The sequence below is a fragment of the Myotis nattereri genome, assembly GCF_964212035.1.
Source record: "Myotis nattereri genome assembly, chromosome: 15".
NCBI classification, from domain to species: Eukaryota; Metazoa; Chordata; class Mammalia; order Chiroptera; family Vespertilionidae; genus Myotis; species Myotis nattereri.
In genome coordinates, this window is record NC_138090.1 from 26719101 (window position 1) to 26741861 (window position 22761).

General features: G+C 46.2%; 1 protein-coding gene across 2 annotated transcripts in view; it reads right to left on the reverse strand.

Annotated features, from left to right (window-relative positions):
• The window catches only part of ZDHHC7 (zDHHC palmitoyltransferase 7), a 34293-nt gene extending 14597 nt beyond the window's left edge, over window positions 1–19696 (reverse strand). For both annotated transcript variants that reach the window (XR_013996895.1, XM_081107970.1), the window contains exons 1-3: window positions 19456–19696; window positions 6291–6376; window positions 2534–2865 (exon numbers count right to left, since the gene is read on the reverse strand). Coding sequence is in view for 1 of the 2 variants with exons in the window: in XM_081107970.1 (XP_080964096.1) it covers window positions 2534–2848 (315 nt within the window). In the remaining variant the exon portion in view is untranslated. The remainder of the gene's footprint in view (window positions 1–2533; window positions 2866–6290; window positions 6377–19455) is intronic.
• Window positions 19697–22761: the final 3065 nt, after the last annotated feature.

The window sequence follows — 22761 nt, forward strand, 5'->3', positions numbered from 1 at the left end:
TGGCTGCCTAGGGCTGGGGGAAATGGGGAACTAGGCAGTGATGGCTATGAGTGCAGGGGCTTTTTGGGGTGATGAAATGTCTAAAATTGATTGTAGTAGTGATGGTTGCACAATTCTATGACTGCACTAAAAATCACTGAACTATGCACTTTGAAAGGGTGAGTGTTTGTGGTATATGAATCAAATTCCAATGAAAAACTGATGTCCATGATTTCAACTCCTCCTCTAGCTTGGTCTGCCTCCCTCTCATGCTTCCATTCAACACCACAGTGATGCACACACCCACCAGGGACAGAGGGGACGTTCTGCACCTTCTCCCCATTCACCTCCCCCAGCTCTTGGGACTTCCAGTAAGAGTTCTGAGGCCTTTTCCCAGAGGAGGAGAGGGGAGGGGCCAGGAGCTACACAGCCAGGAGTGAGAGACAACTATGCTTAACAGAGGAAACAAACACACTCTGACAAGGAGTGTCTGCCGGGTCAGCCCTCCTTCCCCCGAGGCCCCGCCCTGCACACTCACAACTAGGGACCTGTGTGTGGAGGTGGTCCCATCACCAAAACGCTACAAAGGATGGACTCATCCAGCTTTCAACATCCAGGAGGATGGTCCACACCAACAGGGCTTTCCCTACAACGAATATGTGAGTGGAAACCATTCATCTGGGCCCTGGCCCTGTCACTGCCCCCTCCGCGGCCTGGTGTGATGTTGTTGCTGCAGCGAGGACAGGGGATGGGGATGCACAGGGCCCAGGAGCAGGTGTGTTCCCAGAGGGAGGCTTTGCTATGTAAAGGGAAGGAGAAAAGGGTTCTTTAAACCAGCAGTCGCCAACCTTTCGGACCTCACGGAACACCAGTGGTCCCGGGACCACCGGTCGGTGACCGCTGCTTTAAACGTCTCTGAGGGACATCGTATCCGGTGATGGTAAGACCCCACAATCAGGTGAGGCTATAAAACCTGGGCAGACTTAGCTTCCAAGTTGTCACCTAAGTGCTGCTCCCAGCTGCCCACTGGCTGGGCCTATCATACTGCCCGAGGCCCAAGACCTCCACTGGACAAACAGGCAACAGAGTAAACAGTCTAGGGTAACATCCTGTGACACGAACTCAGACACAACAAAAGTCAGGTAGGTCAATGTGTCAACCACATTCCGTGGACTGATCAATATCGGTTTATTCTCAGACGAAGGCCTCATCTTATGTATAAAAAAGTTTTATAACAAAACATTAACTTCTTGGTACCTTTTAAGAGGAAGCTTACCAACAGACATGAGCCAGTAGACTTGACTGTACAAATCGGTAGGCCCTGCACCAGTGGCTTAAAACCACTCTTTCAATGCTGCGGTGGAAAGGACCTCTGCAAACCGAACGCCACACCGACCACGAAACTTAGCTGACACCTGCGGCAGTTCCGCTGGCGGGAGAACTCTCCCCTGGGCTGCAGGCTGCCCTCCCACGAGCAGCCTCCTCTGGACTCTGGGGTGAGCCTGGAAGCCAGTCTGGAGGTGACCCCTGGCTGAACTTCAGGGATCACTACCATTTTGCCTAACCAGAGGACGCCTCAAAATCTCAGGTTAGCTGCCTTATGCCCAGCATGGAGGTTCTGAGTCCTGGGCCTTCAAGACGTCAGTTCACTGTGTGAGAGCTGGCCCATCTTTATTCTCAGGGAAATGCTCCAAAGACAAGCCCAACACGCCGCCCTTGTTCTCGCACACCGGTGCCAGCTCGCTCACTGCACTGAACCTGATCTCTGTTAGCAACCGCTTTCTCCAAGGTCACACTCACCCCTGAGGGAACCGGTAATTAGTGACTTCTCCCTCTCAGCTTCATATTGCGGCTGAACCTTGACCTTTTACCAGCTAGAATGAGCCATTTACTTCTAATTTTAGCCGAGACTTAAAAACAAGAGAATTATAAAGCTAGCAAGAACTTAGAGGTAATAGCTACCCTTTAGCCCAGCGGTTCTCAACCTGTGGGTTGCGACCCCTTTGGCGGTTGAACGACCCTTTCACAGGGGTCGCCTAAGACCATCCTGCATATCAGATATTTACATTATGATTCATAACAGTAGCAACATTACAGTTATGAAGTAGCAACGAAAATAATTTTATGGTTGGGTCACAACATGAGGAACTGTACTTAAAGGGCCACTGCTTTAGCCCAAAGAAGTTAAATTAGTTGCTTATGGTCAAAAGGCAATTGAAAAGGTTAGCAAAGTGGTAAAATCTAGATCCCGCATCTCTCAGCTTTCAGTCCATTCCTTAGAGAAATGAAATATTTAAACGAGGAGGGATTTTAGAAATTATTTAGTACAATCTCTTCATTTGAATAAACAGCCAGCGGGAATATTTTTCATTAACATACCGTGATATCACTTCTATTTAAGCTATGCTTACTCTCCAGTGAAAAACGCTACAAGCCTGTATTTAGGAATTAATAAAAACCCGAGGTTACAGGAGCAAGAGGCCATCTGCCGCACGGCCCATGTCACAATAGACCAGACACGTGGGGAAAATCCAGCTCAACAGCGAGTACTCACAGGGTCGGTGAGCATGGTTCTCAGGTGAGATGACAGGGCAAGCACCGCTAAGCAGTTAAAAATGACTCCGTTGACCACGGAGTACCAGAAGTCTTTGGAAGGCAGCAGCATGACAAATGTCACCACAAAGTCTGCATAGACGACCAGAAGCCATGTCATGACAGCGCAGATCATGCCACAGCCGTCATGGATGAACCAGACCCTGTCAGCCGCGTCAGCCTCGGAGGAAGAGGAGGACGAAGAGTCATAATGGTCATTTTCGGTCAGGAGAGGATGGTGTTCGACATCGCGGAGCCGGTGTCCTGATGACGGCATGATTTCCCCGATGCACCCTAGAGGGGGATTGGACACAGAGCTGATAAGGCTCCCGGGGAGCACATGTAGGGCTAGCCACTGCCACAGAGGGACAAAGATAATGAGGAGAACAAGCCCAATGCCACCACAGCACCCAAGTTCCAGAGCCCCATGGACACGAGACTTGTACCGCGGCTGCCATCCGCTATCCACACCACAGCGCTTACCTGGGTTTTCTCCATGTGATTCTCAGTTTACTTTCATTCCTCCCTCGTTTTAGCTCTGATAACACGTGATCATGTTTTGGAGGTAGGCTCCCATTTTTATCTCTATCTTCTTCAACTCTATACTGTTTCTAGAACACTCTTCCTCTCTACTTTAATCTTTTAAAGTTTCCTTCACTTATTAACCCATTCTTTTGACACCTTTCCTATATTTTCTACAGTTCTGGATACCTGAGAACATGTAGGGTCCAACAAAAGGCAAGAGGAACTTGCATTTTTTCTAGCAACTTGTTTAAACATATGACCTTCTCTTATCAGTGTTTGGTATATGAGTAGTGATACTCGTGATAAAGACAAGGGAAATAAAGTCAGAGTTCATTTGGCCTTAGCGTTCATTCAAGGGACAGAAAATCACTGGCAGCCTTTTAGCAAATGACCCAAGTGCTTTCTCAGCACAGGTGCACTGCTCATCTTTCAGACAAGCACAGAGCGAGGGCCCCCCGCTTCCCCCCCCCCCCCCCCCGTGAAGGAGCAGGAGTGGGGAGAATGGGTGCTCTTGGAGTCGAGTCTGCTACAAGTGATTACCAGCAGTCTTTGAGTCTGGGCATTTCAATATATGTGCACACACACATCCTATCCTATATAATAAAACCCTGATATGCAAATAGACCAAACAGTGGAACAACTAGTCACTATGACTCGCACTGACCACCAGGGGGCAGATGCTCAACATAGGAGCTGCCCCCTGGTGGGTAGCGCGCTCCCACAGGGGAAGCACCACTCAGCCAGAAGCCGGGCTCATGGCTGGCGAGTGCAGTGTTGGTGGCAGGAGCCTCTGCCGCCTCCACTGCAGGCGGGCGGTAAGGAGCAAGGGGTCCCAGACTGCGAGAGGGCACAGGCCAGACTGAGGGACCGCCCCAGTGCACAAAATTTCATGCACCAGGCCTCTCTAGTTTATATATATTTATTTCAGAGAGGAAAGGAGAGGGAGAGAAACATCAATGATGAGAGAGAATCATTGATCGGCTGCCTCCTGCACGCCCACTACTGGGGATCGAGCCCGCAACCTGGGCATGTGCCCTGACCAGGAATCGAACTGTGACCTCCTGGTTCCTAGGTAGACGCTCAACTACTAAGCAACACTGGCCAGGTCATTTTTTTGTTTGTTTTTTTCCTTAAAGGCAATTGGAGGATAGTAATTATGAAAACATTTAATGAACGAATGAACTTACAGATAAGAGTTCTGCAAATATTTTGAAAATTCCCCCTTTATATAAAAACATGGACTGGTATAAGAGAGAAATAAAAATGTTCCCCCATGTTCAGTAAAATAACACCTGCTCTTAGATCAGCAAAAATATCTTTAAAATTTTGTTAAGTAAAATAGAAGAAACTAAAAGATAAGAATTGGGTCGCCCTTAGCCAGCCATTCTCTCAGGCAGGGAGCATGACTGAATGTTGACATCACCCAGATTTGCCTGCCCACCTTCCCCTGCAAACACCTCCACTGAGTCCATTCCTCTGGCATCCCACACCCTGTAGGGCCCAATGTTTCTCTCTTCCAAGCAAGGCATCCTGGAAAGACAGCTCTCCTTCCTCCGAGGAGCACTTTGAAAGGTCTGTGAATTTCAGACATGAGTATCTGGAGAAGAGGTGCAAACCGCTTCTGCCTACCCCACTCTAACGCCTGACTCTACCAGGGGGCTGACACTATCCAGACACTTCTACTGGTCTAGAGCTCCCAGGGCACACTCATCAGTTCCACTTGCAGTGCATGGACCCCTCCCCACAAGAGCTGCTGTCTTCCCTCCCTGTCGGCCTGGAAGGAGGGTCTGGTCCTCGCTCCCTGTGCTCCCTTTGGTGCCTGTGTACTGTTGGCAAGTGCATGTTTGTTTACAGACAGATCAACAAGAAACTGGTACCTCTCAGATGCAATTATTTCCTAGTGATCTCCATAAGTTTCTTACTGAATCATAGCTGTACATCCAGACCTTAAGCTGAAAAATTCCTCCAACAGAACCCCTCTGCTTTACAGTGACTCCTCCAGTAGAATGCTTTCTATGAGAAACAATGCTGGGCAGTAAGATAAAGAGCTGCACAGCCACATGTCCAGAGACAGACTAGCCTTTTGTCAGCACAATGTTTGTGTAGTGTGAGCGCCCCCCAGAAATCAGGACCTTGAATGGCTTCTAAAGACACACATGCTGACCAGCTGAGCCAATCCAGCCTAACCTTCCACTGGAGGCACTGGTGCGAATGGCCAGAGTGCAAGACGCAGCCAGTGGTGCTCCGCCTCGGCTGGCACCACAAGGACACCAGCCATTGGTGTGGCAGGACATTCCTGGAGTGCATAATAGAATGCTGGTGCATAATGCTCGTGTGCTTCAGAGGCAAAGTTGTTAAATCCACTGGAAGACAAAGGGAAAAGTAGTCTGATAGCCAGAAGTGACTTTCTTTTCAAGAATGCAAGCAATGGATGCAGCAAGGTTAAGCTGGATGTGTTCAGTTATCTGTCATCAACTGCACGAGCATTCTGCTGAGTCACTGTATCCACTTCACTAATGCAGCAGGAAGGGAGGGGAGGAAATGAAGAAACAATTCCTTTACATTGAACTAATCTAAAAATACTGGGAGCATGAGAGCAATGGTACAGTGATTCTCGATGCAAAACTAAAATATACACACTCATTACAAGAAGTCTGCAATCTTATTCTACACTAAACACCAAAATCGCTATTGATTTAATACTCCTGAAGACCATTTTTGGGAGAAACCCGAAAGCACTATGCATTGACCGATGGTCAAGAAGATGTCGCATCATCGTTTTCCAACTTAATGTGATTTTTGTCTATACTCCTGAAGCCAAGCTGCTTGTCCTTTCGCTAAATAAAGCCTGGTTTCACAGAACACAAAAGCTACACTGCAGACCTCCATTATTTAAGGGGACAACTGTACAAGCAAAACATTCCATTCCATTTATACTGAGCATTCACCTCACCTTGTGAAACTTGCTAATAACTTAACAGTTGCTTTCTGGTTGCCCTGCCCCACCCCTATGATACGTTCTCCTTCTGGGACAGGTGGTAAGCAAACCAAGGACAACAGGCGGAGAGAAATATTTCCTTATCACCATTAACCTTTTGTGTGGCCCGTGTGGCCTTTTCAATGGCATGCCACCAGTGTCAGCTGTCAGAAAGGCAACAGTGATTATACACCTGAATAAAGAACCACACGCTCACCTCACAAATAACTTTGAAACATTACTTGAACATTTTGCGCCTTTTCTTCAGGATCTGAAGGTACATACTGTCCTATGTGATAGGATCTGAAAGAAAATAAAAATTAATTAGAAAAGTTAGTTCTTTAATGACAGAAGAGCATACAATATTTCTTAGGGTATGATTAATTTTTGGAGCATATGTAACCAACATAACATTTTACACATAAAGTGCTATTATTGAGAACAATCCTTAACTATGAATCTTACTCCTCTAAATTTTCACTACTAGTATATTGATTCACAATCCTGAAAATTGCATACTTTAAGTCTGTCCATTTCCCCTTCTGCTGTTTTAGCCTCAGTGTTGCATACAACTACTTCAAGCTGAGACCAAATCTGCCTAGCCTGCATCCCAACAGTCAACATTTGTTTTATCAGCCACAGCAAAGGGATTACAGAAAAGAGGGGCAGAACGAGAGCAGGGGTAAGAAGTGCCGGATAGAAGGAGCAAGTCACGTGAAGGACCATGGTGCACGTGGGTGAGGACCACCCTCTGAATAAAGAAGCTCCCAGTTCATCTCTCTCACTGGCAGGTGAGCGAGTAGACAGTTTCTCTAGAAGCACTCGTGTAGCCCAAGAGAAAAGGCCTGGAGATACCAAGATGCAGGGGTCAGATACCAACCAAGGGGTCAGATTCACTGCCACATTCCCTAAGACAAAGGCACCAGAGGACATCCTACCATGGCTCCAAGGGCTCAGCCCAGCTCATTCTTGAATATGAACAAACAGCCAACTGTCAGGTGTTTTGAAGAAAACCCAAAACAGGTCTCAATAAAGACAGCCCCAAAAAGAAACGGGGAGAAAAAGAATTCAGAGCAGGCATGACGTACAGAGAAGAAATTACGAAGAAATAAGAAACTGTACCGGTGAAACAAAAAGAGGAACATTGTGAGGACTTCCTAGTTATTGAATAATAAAAATATGACAGAATTTTGAAATCTCAAAAGTAGGATTGGACAGAGAAAGGGGAAATCTCCCAGAAAAGAGAACTAAAGAACAAAGAGAAGGACCTCAGAGGAAAAAATAAGATTAAAGGACAGTCCGGGAGCCCATCTTCCAAACAGCAGGAGGTCGGCAGGGGCAGCCTCCCAACATCCTCCCGCAGCACAGCTCGCAGCTGGGCTTCCATTCTGCTGCCCGGCCATGTGCCTTACGGCCTGCCCATTCTGTTTTTAGCCCATATTGTATTTTTCTGCTTAAACAAGCCCTCAGTTGGTTTCTTTTCTTTTTTAAATTAAATTTATTGGGGTAACACTGGTTAGTAAGTATATAAGTGTCAGACGTACAGTTCTAGGGTGCATCACCTGTGTACTGCATTGTGTGCTCACCACCCGAAGCCTAGTCCCCTCAGTCACCACGTATTTGACCCCCTACCCCCTCTTCATCTTTCCCCACCCCTTTCCCAGCTGGTAACCGCCATACTATTGTCTGTGAATGTGTTTTTTGTTTTATATCCCACATATGAGTGAAATCATATTGCTGTTTGCATGATATTCTCACAATCCACCCGTGCTGCCCAAATGGCAGTATGTCATCTTTCTATAGCCGAGTAGTGTCCTTGGTACATATGCACCACATCTCCGTTAGCCAATCATCTGTCGAAGGTCACTGGCTTGTTTCTATGTCTTGGCCACTGTGAATAATGATAGGGGTACAGTATTTTTACAAATAAATGTTTTCAAGTTTTTCAGATAGATACCCAGAATGATTGCCAGGTCATATGGTAGTTCTACTCTTAATTTTCTGAGAAACTGCCATACTGTTTTCCATGGTGGCTGTATTCCCACCAGCAGTGTGCAAGGGTGCCCTCTTCTTCACATCCTCTCCAACACTGTTATTACTTGTCTTATTGATGATAGCCATTCTAACAGGTGTGAGGTGGTATCTTGTGGTTTTGATGCTTTTCCTTATAGCTAGTGAAGTTTTCATAAATCTTTTGGCCACCTCTATGTCTTCTTGGGAAAAGTGTCTGTTCTGGTCCTCTGCCCATTTTTTAACTGAAAACAATCTGATTAAAATATGGTGGTGTTTTCTGAAACCAAGACTCCTGACTTGGACACCAGGAGGCTGGTGTGGCAGAGGGTGAAGGGATAGGGGTCTGGGAGGGATTAAGAGGCCTGGAGGGCCCTGGCTAGTATCTTAAGTGGTTAGAGCAGCGGTCACCAACCGGTGGTCCAAGGACCACTGGTGGTCCATGAGGTCCGAAAGGTTGGCGACCGCTGGGTTAGAAAATTGACCCACACACATAAGGGTCATCCCTTGCCACAGTTGGGGCAATGCGGGAAGGTAACCAATTGATGTCTCTTTCATCTCTCTCTCTTTCTTTCTCTCTCTCTCTCTCTCTCTGCCCCCCCCCCTCCATCCCTCCCGCCCACCTTCCACTCTCTCTAAAATTCAATAGAAAAAATATCCTCAGGTGAGGATTAAAAAGAAAAATATTAAAAATTAAAAAAGAGCCAAACCGGTTTGGCTCAGTGACTAGAGCAGCCGTGGGCAAACTACGGCCCGCGGATCCAGCCCGTTTGAAATGAATAAAACTAAAAAAAAACAAAAAAAAGACCGTACCCTTTTATGTAATGATGTTTACTTTGAATTTATATTAGTTCACACAAACACTCCATCCATGCTTTTGTTCCAGCCCTCCGGTCCAGTTTAAGAACCCATTGTGGCCCTCGAGTCAAAAAGTTTGCCCACCCCTGGGGAGCGTCGGCCTGCGGACTGAAAGGTCCCGGGTTCGATTCTGGTCAAGGGCATGTACCTTGATTGCGGGCACATCCCCAGTGCTGGTCGATGTTTCTCTCTCATCGTTGTTTCTAACTCTCTATCCCTCTCCCTTCCTCTCTGTAAAAAATCAATAAAATATATTTTTTAAAAAATTTAAAAAGAAATAAAAAGAGGCATGGAGGGTATGTTTCCTTAGTCCCTGCCACTAAACAGATTCTGGTGTTCTAGGACCCAGAGGCTGCTCAGTGCTTCCTCAGGTTTGCTGCACCCCCACCGGGGCCAGGCTCTGCAGTCAGCCTCCCCGCCCACCCCATCCATGGCAAGTCTCCTCAGGACTTGGTTCACCCTCTGCACTTACCTGTACACCCTCCCGCCCCGCCCTCAACACCACCCTAACGTATTTCCGGCTCTGAGTCCCTTCTGAACTTGTTAATAACAAATGTGGCCATAAATGCCAAGCTGCTTAAATTAATGGTGACTTTTAAAATATGGTATTTGTACACTGTGATTTTATTAAAGTACCTAAGCAACAGCCAACAACTTTAAGGGTATTCAGGAGTCAAGACCCCTCTTAGATTTACTTTTAACTGTATCTTTGATTCAGTTTCTTAATCTCTTTCCCTTACTATTTTCCTTGGCTATACACAAGATGTATATTTCTCATAAACAAACTAAAAACAACTAAGTAAACAAAAGATATCAGAGGGTTTTTTTTTGTGATCAGTTACTACAAAAAAGAATTAAGTTACAAATTACTTCACTAAGGCAATGAAAAGAAAATCTACCCCAGAGTTTGGTATTCATGTTTTTATTAATATGCTGTTTGAATTCATCATTGTTTTACTATTCATACACCCACTGGTGATCTATATAAAGCACAGAAATAAGCAAATCTCTGCTTCAGACACAGAAACAGCATAAGAAACATACGCCACCTGTGAGAGAGCCACTTAATTCAAACATGGGGACAGAGGGGGGCAAACACCATCCATACTCTATGCAAGCCCCACTCCCCATGAGCAACCAAGGACAGGAGTGTGGCCCACAGGAACTCACCAACTAGCAGGGGTGGGAGGCAGCCTTGTAAATAATGTGCTAAGTGTTATCCCCAAATTAGGAGCAAAGTGTGGAGGGAGAGATGCCAAAGACCAATTCTGTCTGCGGGAACCAGAGCAAGTGCCAGTAAAGACGACAGAGGGTGGGCCCGGATGAACACCAAGATATAACAGGAGGAGAGAGTAGTGCGAAAAGGCGCAGGGGGGCAGAGGAGGGCGGGGGAGAGGGAAGGGAAATGTGACCTAAGGGTGGACTCTGATGCCCAGCTAAAGAGTCTGAATTCTGCACTTCATTCTGCTAGAATGGGAGGCACCAGAACTGAGGTAAAGAGACAGATGTTTTAAAAAGATAACTGACAACCAAGTGAGACTAGGATGGAAGGAACAAGGCAGCCAGGAGGCTGCTGCTGTGACCCAGAGCAGATGATGGGGGCCAGGGCCTAGAGGAGGGCAGGGCCTGAGGGGGCCGAGAGGCAGTTCCAGCAGAAAAAGCATAGCCACCAACGCGGAATGGCCGGGGCACCGCGTGGGGGAATAAAAGGCACTCAGAGACGTGACTGCCCTGGCTGACCCTCTCATGGAACATGGGAGCTGCAGGCTCAGCGAGAGAGTGCTGCGACTGGGGCACAAGGAAAAAACTAGCAGATCTGACCAGCTGCCAACTAATAGCTGATCTCCTCCAGCCCCAACCTAGAGATAAGGAATGAGAGACCCAGCGCAGAGGGAAGAGGTGAAGTGGGACCGGATACACTCCTCCAAGAGGCCACAGAAGTGTGAGGCTGAAACCCTGGGGAGCACAGACAGGAAAGGGGAGGAACAGCCAGGAAGGAGGCCAGGAAGGAAGTTAAGGGCAGGAAGGAAGGTGGGAGCAGTCAACAAGGGGGGGCCAGGAGATGCCGGGCGGATTCAGCTTCAGGAGTGCCAAGAGCTGCCTGGTCGGTGTGGCTCAGTTGGAGCGTTGCCCCATACACGAAAAGGATGTGGTTTGATTCAGGTCAGGACACATACCTAGGTTTCGGGTTCGACCCCCAGTTGGGTCACTTGTGGGAGGTCGATGTTTCTCTCTACCCTCCTCCCCCAATCTCTCTCTCCTCTCCATCTCTCTCTCCCCTCTCCTGCCCTCCCTTTCTCTCTCTCTCATCAATAAACATATCCTCAGGTGAAAATTAAAAAAAAAAGAAGTGCCAAGAGCTTGGAGCCAGGGTGGTGAGATAATTAAAGAACATAGATAGCTAGAAGGAAAAGTGGGGGGGGGGGGATTTTAATTTCCTCTCCCTTAAAGCTATGACTATCTTAAAGAAATATTTGGTCTCACCATTTTACAGATGAGCCACCATGGTCCCCAGGATTTAAGTATCCACCCAAAGTCACAGTTAGTCTCTGGGACTCCATGAGAGATCCACCATGCTACATCTTGGTCTGACCACGCCACACTTTTAAAAAGCCTAGGAAAGCCCCAAAAGTGATTGAATGCAGCCCTGGCTGGTGTGGCTCCATTGGCTGAAGCATCAGTACGTACACCAAAAGGTGGCAGGTTCGATTCCCCATCAGGGCACATACCCAGTGGGCATGTTCAATACCTGGTGGGGGCGTGTACCAGAAGCAGCCTATCGATGTTTTTCTCTCTTAAAAATCAACTAAAAGAGAGAGAGAAGAGAGAGAGAGAGAGAGAGCGCGCTAATGTTTAAAAAAAGTGATTGAATATAAAGAGAATGAAGAGTATATGCCTAGGTAAACTAATCAGACTGCCAGACTAAGAGAATATAAGTTAAGAGATCCAGCCATGCTTGTTCGGTTTCTTTTTTATTTCTAATTTGTACTTATTTGAACGTGTCCTACAACTACAAACGCAATGCAGGCTCACTTTTATCTGTTTTTAAATAATGAGGGTCCAGTCCTGGCCAGGTGGCTCAGTTGGTTGGAGAGTCATTCCATTCACCAAGGACTGCAGGTTCGATTCTGGTCAGGGCACATACCTAGGTTGTGGGTTTGCTCCCCAGTCAGGATACATATGGAGGCAACCAACCAATGTTTCTCTCTTTCTACTCCTCTCCACCTTCCTCTCTCTCTAAAAATCAATAAAAACATATCGTGAGGTGAGGATTAAAACTAAAAAAAGAATGAGGGTCCAAGTGTGCAGACTCAGGGAGGTGACAGCTGACAGAGAATGACTCTTCTTCCCTAGATTGGAGGAAGACGGGGAGACTATCGACAAGATGGACCGAAGCTAAAGAGGGTCACGCTCCATAGCACTGTGTTCTGAGCAAAGAATAGCTACTGAGACAGGGGATAGGAGGCTGGGGGAGGGCAGCCAAAAGAAGGGCTGAAACACAACACTGGGCGCAGACAGTGCTGAGAACGGCCAGTTTCTAATAAGGTGATGAGAACTGCTACCCCTTTTATCCAAAAGCCTGACCCAGCGCTGCAAAGGCTTACACGGGCTGGAGATTAACAAGATGACAGAAAACCAGGGTATCCGAGGCAAGACTTGGGCTAGAAAACCAGAGTGCGGATGACGGGTGAGGCCTGAGAGCCAGGAGACAGAAGACCTCAAGGACCTGGAAGTCCTGGTGAGAATGAGAACCAGGTTTGGAGAAAGTGACACGATAGCCAGGGGGACTGAGGCTGGCGGACTTCTTTGTTTGTTTGTTTTAAATATATTTTTACTGATTTCAGAGAGGAAGGGAGAGGGAGAGACAGAAACATCAATGAGAGAATCATTGATCGGCCGCCTCCTGCACGCCCTTTAAGAACTCAGAGAAGGTGCCATTCGGATAACGATGACATCTCAAATATGGCCGTGCAAGCAGGTTGATAAACAGAAGGGGCCTGAAGGGAGGATGCAAGCACTTATGTCCCAGGTGTGTCACCGACCTGAAGGATAAGCGAACCAGGATGGGCCTGAGTTAGGGTGGGGAACACTAAAGAGAAAGCCAGAACCCGCACTGAATTTGGTCCAAGTACTGAGCATTCAGTTACTCTCCCAGTGTATTTACTGTATTTATGTTCTTAAATGTTCTTTCCATCAATTTATAATCATAAAAGATTTAGTTAGTGCTTTCAAACCCTACCAATAATGTATACCACGTGAAAACACTATTTTCTTCTCAAATTACTGAAGCTAAAGAACAGAATATTAACCTCTAAGGAAAATCCCAACAGAGTAGTAAGCTAACCAAAGCCAAGTCTCATTATCCTTACTGTGAACAGTAAAAGCATTAATCTTCCTAGCAAGGTCTTTTACACTAAAGTACTTAATCACACAAAACAGCACTCAGATAACACATATCAAAAAGATGCCAAGCTGAAAACACAACAGCAAAAAGCCATGGGACTAGGAGAGGAAAGTCCATCTCATGAATGGAGGGTGGGGGCTGGGAGTAGAGAGTGGGGAGGGTGGAGACAACTCTGAGTTTTTCTCCTTTCTCACCAGCCACATTCTATCACTTACGAGATACATACATACCTGCATAGATACCCAAATGTTGGGAGTGCCCATGCTCAGTCCCGGGTTTTCCCCTTTATGTATATGCTTTCCAAATGGTCTCACAGGATCTTAGCCCCATGTAGTTAAAAATAGGTATATATTAAAAAAATGTATATCTGGGAAACTTCAAAACTAATAATACATCGCTAAGTATATCCAACTGACTCCTCAACAACGCCACTGTAGGAGGGTCAAAGCAGAGCCCCACCACCACCACCACCAACAACAACAACAAACTTATGACCCACTCTTCCCACCTTAATAAAGGGCACCACCATCTAGTGGTCAAGGTCAAAACACAGGACTCACCTTTTATTTAACTCTTTCCCCCACCTCCACAGCTATCCAAAGCAAGTCCTGTGGATTCCACCTCCAAAGCCCACCCAAATCTGACCCTCTCTTCCACGTCCCCACCTAGCCAGATCAAGGCACCTGAGCCCTCACCTGGACTCCTAATCTGTGCTGTTCTACACTCTCTGCGTCCACTCACCCACCATCCATTTCCCCATCCAGCACCAGAGTACATTTTTACTGAGAAATCAGATGGAGTCAATCTCTCACTTAAAACCATCCCATGTCTGCCTCTGCAGTTAGAACACAAGCCAGAGGCCTCCCCAGGGCCTATAAAATCCTACCCATTCTGTAGCCTGCTGACCTCACCGCTTACCGTCTCCCCTTGCTGGCTGTCCTGTTCCTTTGTCAGACACCTCAACAGAATATTCCTTGTAATGTCCCCAGCCCATCCCTTCTCACTACACACGCCGCAAATATTTGTTGCATGAATGAGAGAATCAGGGAGCGTGCCTGAGGACGGCAGGAAAAAGTAGAACTGAAGCCCATGGGAACATGAAGGAAATATGAAAGAGGATCAAAGTGGGAGATCCAGCATGGGGGGCGGGGTCAGAAGGTCGGGGAGCCTTGGAGAAAAGAGTAGGAGAGAAATGTGGAAGGATTAAGGGGAGAGAGGGAGAAGGGGAGGAAGAGAGAAGCCCACACTAGTAGGGGGTTTTCTGGGGAAGCACCAATTGGAGATATGTCACCTGGAGCACCTAGGCTGGATAAGGCATCTCAAAGGCTTGTTCACACACACAGCAAAGGGTTCACTTTGTCCCTGTTCTAGAGCCACAGCCTGACACAAAGTCAAATGGAGCAGCAATTTTTAAAAACCCCAACATGGTAAGTAAACCCTCAAGAATTCTAAATCCAGAAATAAGAAGCGCCCCAGAGTTCTAAATGTCCTGTCCCAGGGAATAACTGAACCTGAGTGATGCTAATGAATCCCAACCTCCTTCTATACTTTCCTAACTTATTTAATATGAATTTAATTTTTAGAACATCAGATTCACCCAAATCCAAAGTACAACAAACATTTAGCTCTTAGTTGCAAGTTAACAACAATGTAAAACATAGAAGGTGAAAGGAAAGGCCAATTACTGAATATCCACTGTATGTCAGGAGCTCTATACACATTATCACACTCCTGCCGCTACCCTAAAAGCTGGACGATATTATTAGCATTTTAGGGATGAGGAAATTGAGCCTTAGAACTGAAGTAACTTGCCCAAGTTCATAGCCAGAAAAGGGTGGAGTCAGGACTGTTTTGACACCAAAGCCCATATTCTTGCATTAAAATACACTGCCTCCCAGAGCACTTGGTTTTAGAAAATGCATTCTGTAATGAATAAATTGAATTTGGGAAATAAGGAACTCTAACAATTCAAAACATTTCAACAAAGAAGTGATACTGTAAAAGCCTGTCTCAAGGGAAACCGAAAGCTTCTCTATACTGCCTGCCCCCTACTTACTGAGTGTTGCAAATGAACTGCACCCTTTCCCAGAAAGAACCAAACCACCAGCTTAACACAGGAGTGGCCTCTCCTTCCACTTACTGATGACACTCCTCACACAGACAGTATTTATTAGGTACCTTTGAACCTCTAAGCACACACTCCTCCCCGTGCTCTAATCCTCCTCTCCTCACCTTTGCCACAACCCAAGCTTGGGCACCCTCACCTCTGCCTGTACAGCTGCCGAATCCTAACCTCAGAGGGTTTCCAGGTGCCAACCACCCTCTGGCTGCAGGCGTCGTCATCAAAATCACAGCCTGAGTTACAAAATCAATCTGGTCCCAAACCCGGGGACCACGGCATTCAAGGCCCCCCTGAACCTGCTCCCCCTACCTTTCCAGGCTGTCTTCACCACTCTTCCACACAGTGCTCATTCAGGCTCCCCTTGCCACATGCCCTTCACAGCTCTGTGCTTTTGCTCCTGCTGTTTCCTCCAACAGAAGACTCTCACTCGCTTCCTAGCCAAATTATTCATTAATCTAACATTTACCAAGCAACCACTTCATTTCATGCAAGGCACTGGAAGATAACACAAGTGTTTTCAAAACTAAAAGGTGCTGTACCAATATAAGGCATTCTCTTGGCCCCATAAGGAGTCTGGATTTTATAAGACAATGAACAGGATTCTACTGAAGGCTTTTCAAGATGGAATGAAGCATAAGCAAGGCTAAGATTAGTAAGACAAGAACATGTTTGTAGAAAGAAGCAAAGAAGTCAATGAGAGAAAATCAAAGAGGCAAGTGAGTAAATGACTAAATGCTTATCCCGTAACAGGCAGACCAAAGAACAGATACAAGGTGACATTGGGAAAGAGGGATTATCTCTTCTTCAGAGGCAAGGGGGTACACAAGACTGATGAATATTCAGGTATTTACCTAGAAAGGATTCAAAGCTGAGAGAACTCTCCCAGTGGCCTTTGTCTCCTCCATGATCTAGAAGACAATCGTTTGTCAATGGTTGAAAAATACATATATTTTTTTGAGGAAGGGACCATGGGAGCAGGAAGGATGCTGTGCAGTAAAGAATTTAACCTTGCTCAAAAGGAGATTTGGCCTTCGTCCTCAGCGGACAATCTGATTTTCAGTGGGGGCTGGCCACACAAGAAAGAATAACAATTCAATTTAATTTGAGGCTTTGAGTCATGCAGTATCAGTTGACCTGGAAACTGAGATCAAGCAAGTGAGCGATCAATCAATCACAGGTGGAACCCCAATAAAGACTCTGAACACCCAGGCCCAGGTGAGCTTCCCTGCTTGGCAATACCCTGTGCATATCATCTCACAGAAGCCCCACCTCTGATACTTCCCTAGACTCTGTCCTACAAGCCTCTTACCTTGGCTGCTTTTAGTCTGTATCCTTTCCCTGTTATGAACCATAATTGTGAGAACAACAGCCTTCGATGAGTTCTGTGAGTCCTTCTTCCCAATAATCAAACATTTGGGTGGCTCTGGGAATCCCCAAACTTGCAGCTGATGCCAGCAGTGAGGGTGGTCTTGTGTGGACGGTTCCTTCTAGATTCTGTAGCTGACTGACTCTCACAGCTTGCCTGAACTCTTCTCAGGGGCTACAGCTGAAGGGTCACACAGCAGGTTGTTAACACTGACCCTGAACACTGGCCTTGGGGAAGGCGGGAGTGAAAACGAGTGTTTAGATTTTATGCTCTGCTCTAGTGTTGGAATTTTTTACAAGCATGTGTTCCTTTTCTAATTAAACATCACTTTTAAGAAACACATACCCAAAAAGCTGCTTCAAGATAATTATTCTGTAGAGACATTCAGCACAGATTGGAGCAGGGAAGTTCTGGAATCATCAGGAAAACTGCTTCTCAATTTATCCCAAACATTAACTTTGTATGTGAACTTATTTCTAACCCCCACTTCATCCAATTAACAAAGATTCTATTACTTATGTCACCAAAGAGTCCAAGCCTGCAGTAACAGTTTCAATAAGAATGTAAAAGTATGTCCATACTTTTGACTAAGTCAAGACTGTTCTTACATAAATTTCCGGCCATTCTATTCATGCTAACACAACCATGTGCCACGTAACGACATTTCAGTCAACAACGAACCACATATAGGACGGTCGTCTCCTAAGATTATAATGGAGCTGAAAAAGTCCTATTGCCTAGTGACGTCATAGCACAACACGTTTCTCACCTGTTTGTGGTGATGCTGGTCTAAACAACCCTACTGTGCTGCCAGTCACATAAAAGTACTGCATACAAACATATGTATAGTATGCAATACGCAATGATAATAATAATAAACTACTATGTTACTGGTTTATGTGTTCACTACACTATACTTCTTATAGCTGGAGTGCATCTTTTACTTATAAAACAGTATGCCATGACACGTGACAGCAGCCTCACACATCTGGTTTACTGCGTCTCTTAACTGCATAATTTTCTCTTGTGTTTGCCTTAATCTTGTGTTGTACAGCAACACGATATATAGTTTGCAGCCGAGGAGCAACAGGCTATGCCATATAGTTTAGGTGTGCAGTGGGCTATACCGCCTCGGTTTGTGTAAGTACACTCTATGATGTTCACACACAACATCATCGCCTGATGATGCATTTCTCAGAATGTATCTCTGCTGTTAAGTGGTGCATGACTGTATCCCTAGAAGAGGATTTCTGCTTTTACAGTGCACTGATTAGCATGGCTGTAACGGTGCAATCACTAACTGTAATCAGAGGCAGGCTATGAGTCACTGGTAATAGAACACATCTCTATACATTTTTACCCACTTTGCCTTCCTATGAGACATCTGCACAGAGTTCCAATTGTTATATGAATTCTCTAGGAAATTACCTTTTCAGGAGGTCTTATTCTCCTCCATCTCTCAACCTAAAAGTCAATGGGGACCTACCAGTCTAACTCCAAAAAGTACACAATCCAAATATAACTTCAATTTTCCAGAGTGTTCAAGAAATGCAACTTATCACTGTGTTCCATTCCATTTTTCAAATATCTCAATAGCCAGTCACTTTAACCAAGTTGTAACTTCCTAACAAACAAACTTATCAAGGTGACTTTTTGAAAGGTGACTTTAGATAAGTAAAAGTTATAAGACAATATCAAAAAATCAAATTCATCTGTGAGGTGAAGAGTTTAGGGGAAAAAAAAATGTTTTGAGCTAGATTTCTAGACTACCTGAGACAATAAGAGTAAAACAGATACATATATGTGCATTAAGTACACACACTAAGCAGAATGCAAATGGAACCACGTAGCATCGGTTTGGAAAGCATTGTACACAACCTGGACAGCAAAAGAAGCTACAAGGCAGGTGTATCAACAGTTCTTCCTATGCTCCAATTTAACTACCATAATAAACTGGTTGCTCATAAACCAATAAAGTGTGTCCACCCAAGAGCAAAAAGAGACTTAGTTCCGGCAGCAACGACTTTTCAAGAGGAAGAGCCTTAGCCACACTAAGAGCAGATGCAGACGTTGTCTTGAAGCTGACCTGACTGTCCTGGATGCCCTGACCGGAAATCTCCCCAAAGAACACTGTTGGGGAAGGGAAGATAATGAGAAAGATGCACAAAGAATTAAAAAGTTAAAAACTGAAAAGGGAAGGAAGAACAAGAGCATTCAGGAAGCCACGCACCATGTGGGAGAAAGCCCATTGTAATATATGCCCATAAACAATTCTTTACAGCTCACAGAAGGGTTTATAGCCATTCGCTCTTCCAGCCCTGACAACAACCCGTTATTAGAGGAGAAAACAGTGGCTCGGGGAGCTTACTGTCACGCCAAGGTCAGGGACAAAACTGGGGCTGCAATTCGGACCCTCTCCCGAAAGATGGACTAAGGAGCGACAAGGAGGCACCTGGGGACCTCAAGTGCACGCACCAAAGTGCCCCTGAGGAGTCCGGAGGCTGCAGATCACAGCGGGCGGGGTGGGGAGAGGGCGCAGGGGCAGGTAGTCGCCAGGGCACCTGGGCGTAAGCAGGAGCCCATCCGGCCCGGCCCAGCCCAGCCCGGCCCGCCGCACTCACCCGAGGCCCGGGCGGGGTCGCCCGGCGCTGCGGCTCCTCCCGGCCAGCGGCGGCGGCGGCGGCGACTGCAGCGGCCGAGGCAGGGACGCATCATGCGGCCGCGCTCATGGCCGGGCCGGAGCGGGCCGCGTGGCTCGGAGCGGGCCGGTCCGGCCGGGCCAAACGAAGGGAGGTGGCCGCGGAGCACACACCAGAGCCCAGAACCCTGCCTGAAGAGCACAGCAGTGCGACCCCCGGAAGTGAACCCGCGAGGTCAGCGGCGTCGCGCCTGCGCAGTTCAGGCTGCCCCCCGGGCTCCCGGCCGTGGAGATGGGCTCGTGAGGCGCTCTCCGGGACTCGGTGGCCAGGGTCTCTCTGGAACAGGGGCTCCTAAGGAGTGGCAGTTCCCTGAGAAAGTCAGCTTCCAGTCGCAAGCTGCCCTTGCTAAAGTAAAGGATCTCCAAACCGAGATCCGGAAGGGAAAGGACGGGGGCTACGGGCTGCCGCAAGGTCCAACCCACGCGTTGAGCTGTCATCCAAGGTCCAGAGTTCTTCCCAAGTGGCTGGAGCCCGCGGCGACCTCTTAAGGAACTGTCAGCTTTAGGTGTGGCCTGCAGGGTGTGCGGGAATGAGAACGCAGAAAATGGGGACATGGAAACCGCAATGAAAAAGATGGAGGTAAAAGCATATGAGGAAAAGGGGAAGCATAGCCGGCTGGTGTGGCTCCGGTGATTGAGTGCCCCCCCCACCCCCGCCCCCGCCCCCGGGCACCAAGAGATCCCTGGGTTGATTCCTGGTAAGGGCACATGCCTGGGTTGTGAACTTCATCCCCAGTAGGGGGCGTGCAGGAGCCAGCCAGAGGATGCTTCTTTCTCATGGACGCTTCTATCTCCCCCTCCCTTCCTCTCTTGAAAATCAATAAAAAGATACTTTAGAAACAATAAATAAGTAAGTAAGTAAGTAAATAAATAAATAAAACATACAGTTCTCTGGTTTAAAAAGAAAAGAAAAGGGGAAGCATACTGGACTGGGGATTGGAGGCCTGGCACCTGGAGCCTGCTGAGGGACCTGGATGTCAGAACATCCCAAGGATTCCTTCCAGGTGATGTCCTAAATATTTAAAGGTAGACACGTTTTTTATTTATTTGGGTTTCCTATAATATTTGGGGCAACTGCTGCAGGTCTGGGAAGTAGATGCTCAGTGTTTGTTGTTAAACTGGTAAGTACTGACTAAACTGTATGAGAAAAGCAGTAATTGCAGTTAAGGAATCTATGAGAATCTCACTGACTGCAAGCTACTTTCTCATTATTTACTGTCTTGCCCCCAGACAAACTTTAGGAACAAGGTGTACATTAAATTAATCATCAAAATTTCAGCTTTGAAAGTTTAAATGTGTTAGTGGGTCTTGTATCTCTGTATTCAGAGTGGTGCTATGCATTCAATCACCCTTCACTGAGCCTCCTGTTGCCTGGGATCGTTGTTTCCACAAAGGAAAAAGTGAGGTTGGCCCCTCCAGTCCGTGGTCAATTCTTTCCACAAAGGCTGAAAGAAAGGATGGTTATCTCTGATGACACCAAGACTATACTTGAGATACACTTGCTGCAAGCAATGTTAAAAGAATATCTTCTTTAAAACACACACACACACACACACACACACACACACATACATGCACACAACAAGTGAGCCCGGCAAGTGTGCCTCAGTGGTTGAGCATTATCCCATACACAAGGAGGTCACCAGTTGGATTCATAGTCTGGGCACAAGCCTGGGGTTATGGGCTACACCCCAGTCGGGGCATGCCAGAGGCAGCTGGATGTCTCATAGATGTTTCTATCTCTTCCTCTCTCTGAAATCAATAAAAACATATTTTTAAAAGGTAAAATCATGACTTTTATACAAATACAAACACACATAACATATTTCATTTAACTCACTAATTAATGAGAAAGCATGTAAGATGATACAAATGGTTGAGAGATGAATCCAAAAGACAGACATATAGGCAGTCAGGAATGCTGAGATGAAATTGCTTACTAGATGCAAAACTGGCGTCTTTTACAGTGGGGGAGGGAGGTCAGTTGGACTTCTACTATACAAGATTCACTTGTCTGCATTATCTGTGGGCAAGAATCACTTTCATTGCTATAAATTCTCTATATGCTATAGAGTTATCAATAGCTGAAAGAAAGAAAAAACAAAACCTCATGGAACCAGATAACCAGAAGGGTGTGCCAGACAACACCCAATTGTTCATTGAAAACACCCAATACCCATTTCAAAGTCTTTCACAAAAAGTAAAGAGGGTGAAGGACTTGTATGCATGCACATAAGCATAACCAATGGACGCAAGACATTGGGGGTGGGGGGTGAAGGCATGTGTGGGGTTGGGTATAGGTGAGGCCAGGGGAAGGTCAATGGGGCGGGGGGGGGGGGAGGAGACATTTGTACTACTATTTGTATTACTTTAAACAATAAAATAAAAATTTTTAAAAAAGTAAAGAGGGGGAATCCCTACCCCATAATTCTCCTGAGTCCCCACACTTGTTATGTTGTCTGCATTTTTTATTACTAGAATAGCTTATTTTAACTTTAAAATAAATAAAGGAAATAATAGCACAATGAAATAATGCTTTAAAATATTTAACAAGGATGACAGCAGATAACAAAAAAAATCAACTCTTATCAAGGATTTTCATCTCTTTCTCAACAGAATTGACATATGTGGTCTTCTGCAAGTCATTTCCCCTCTCCAGGCTTCAGCTTTGTCTCCCCACCCCCCCTTAATCTCTAAAATATGAGATTCGCCTTGATTTCTAAGGTTTCTTCCAGTTTTAAAATTGTGTCTTAACACAGAGGTGTTTTTGGTTTTCCTCTTTCTGATTTCACTGAGGTCCTGGGAGCAGAAAACCTCCTAAAATTGGAGGTCTTTGCAGGGAAGGGAATATCCCAATCTCCAGGTTAGTTCTTGTTTCCCCTCAGGAGCTGGTTTCCAGATAACCAGTCATCCCAGGAAACAGCCCTTTTAAACGTGGAGGCTCTATTCACATATGTGAAAGGAAGCTCAGCCCAAATTCATAGTAACAGGAATGAATACAAATTTAAAGTACAAGGAGATCCCAGTTTTCATCTGGTAGATTGGCAAAAAAAAAGTTTGGTAACACTTCGTGTTGGCAAGGCAGATCACATTGGTGCAATTGTAAATTTGTTCAGCTCTTTGCAGAGCAAGATACCCTTTGACCCAGCGATTTCCCTCTGGAATTTATCCTACAGATAGACTCACCCATGTGCACAAAGATGTTTGTACTTGAGTATTTATGGTAGCA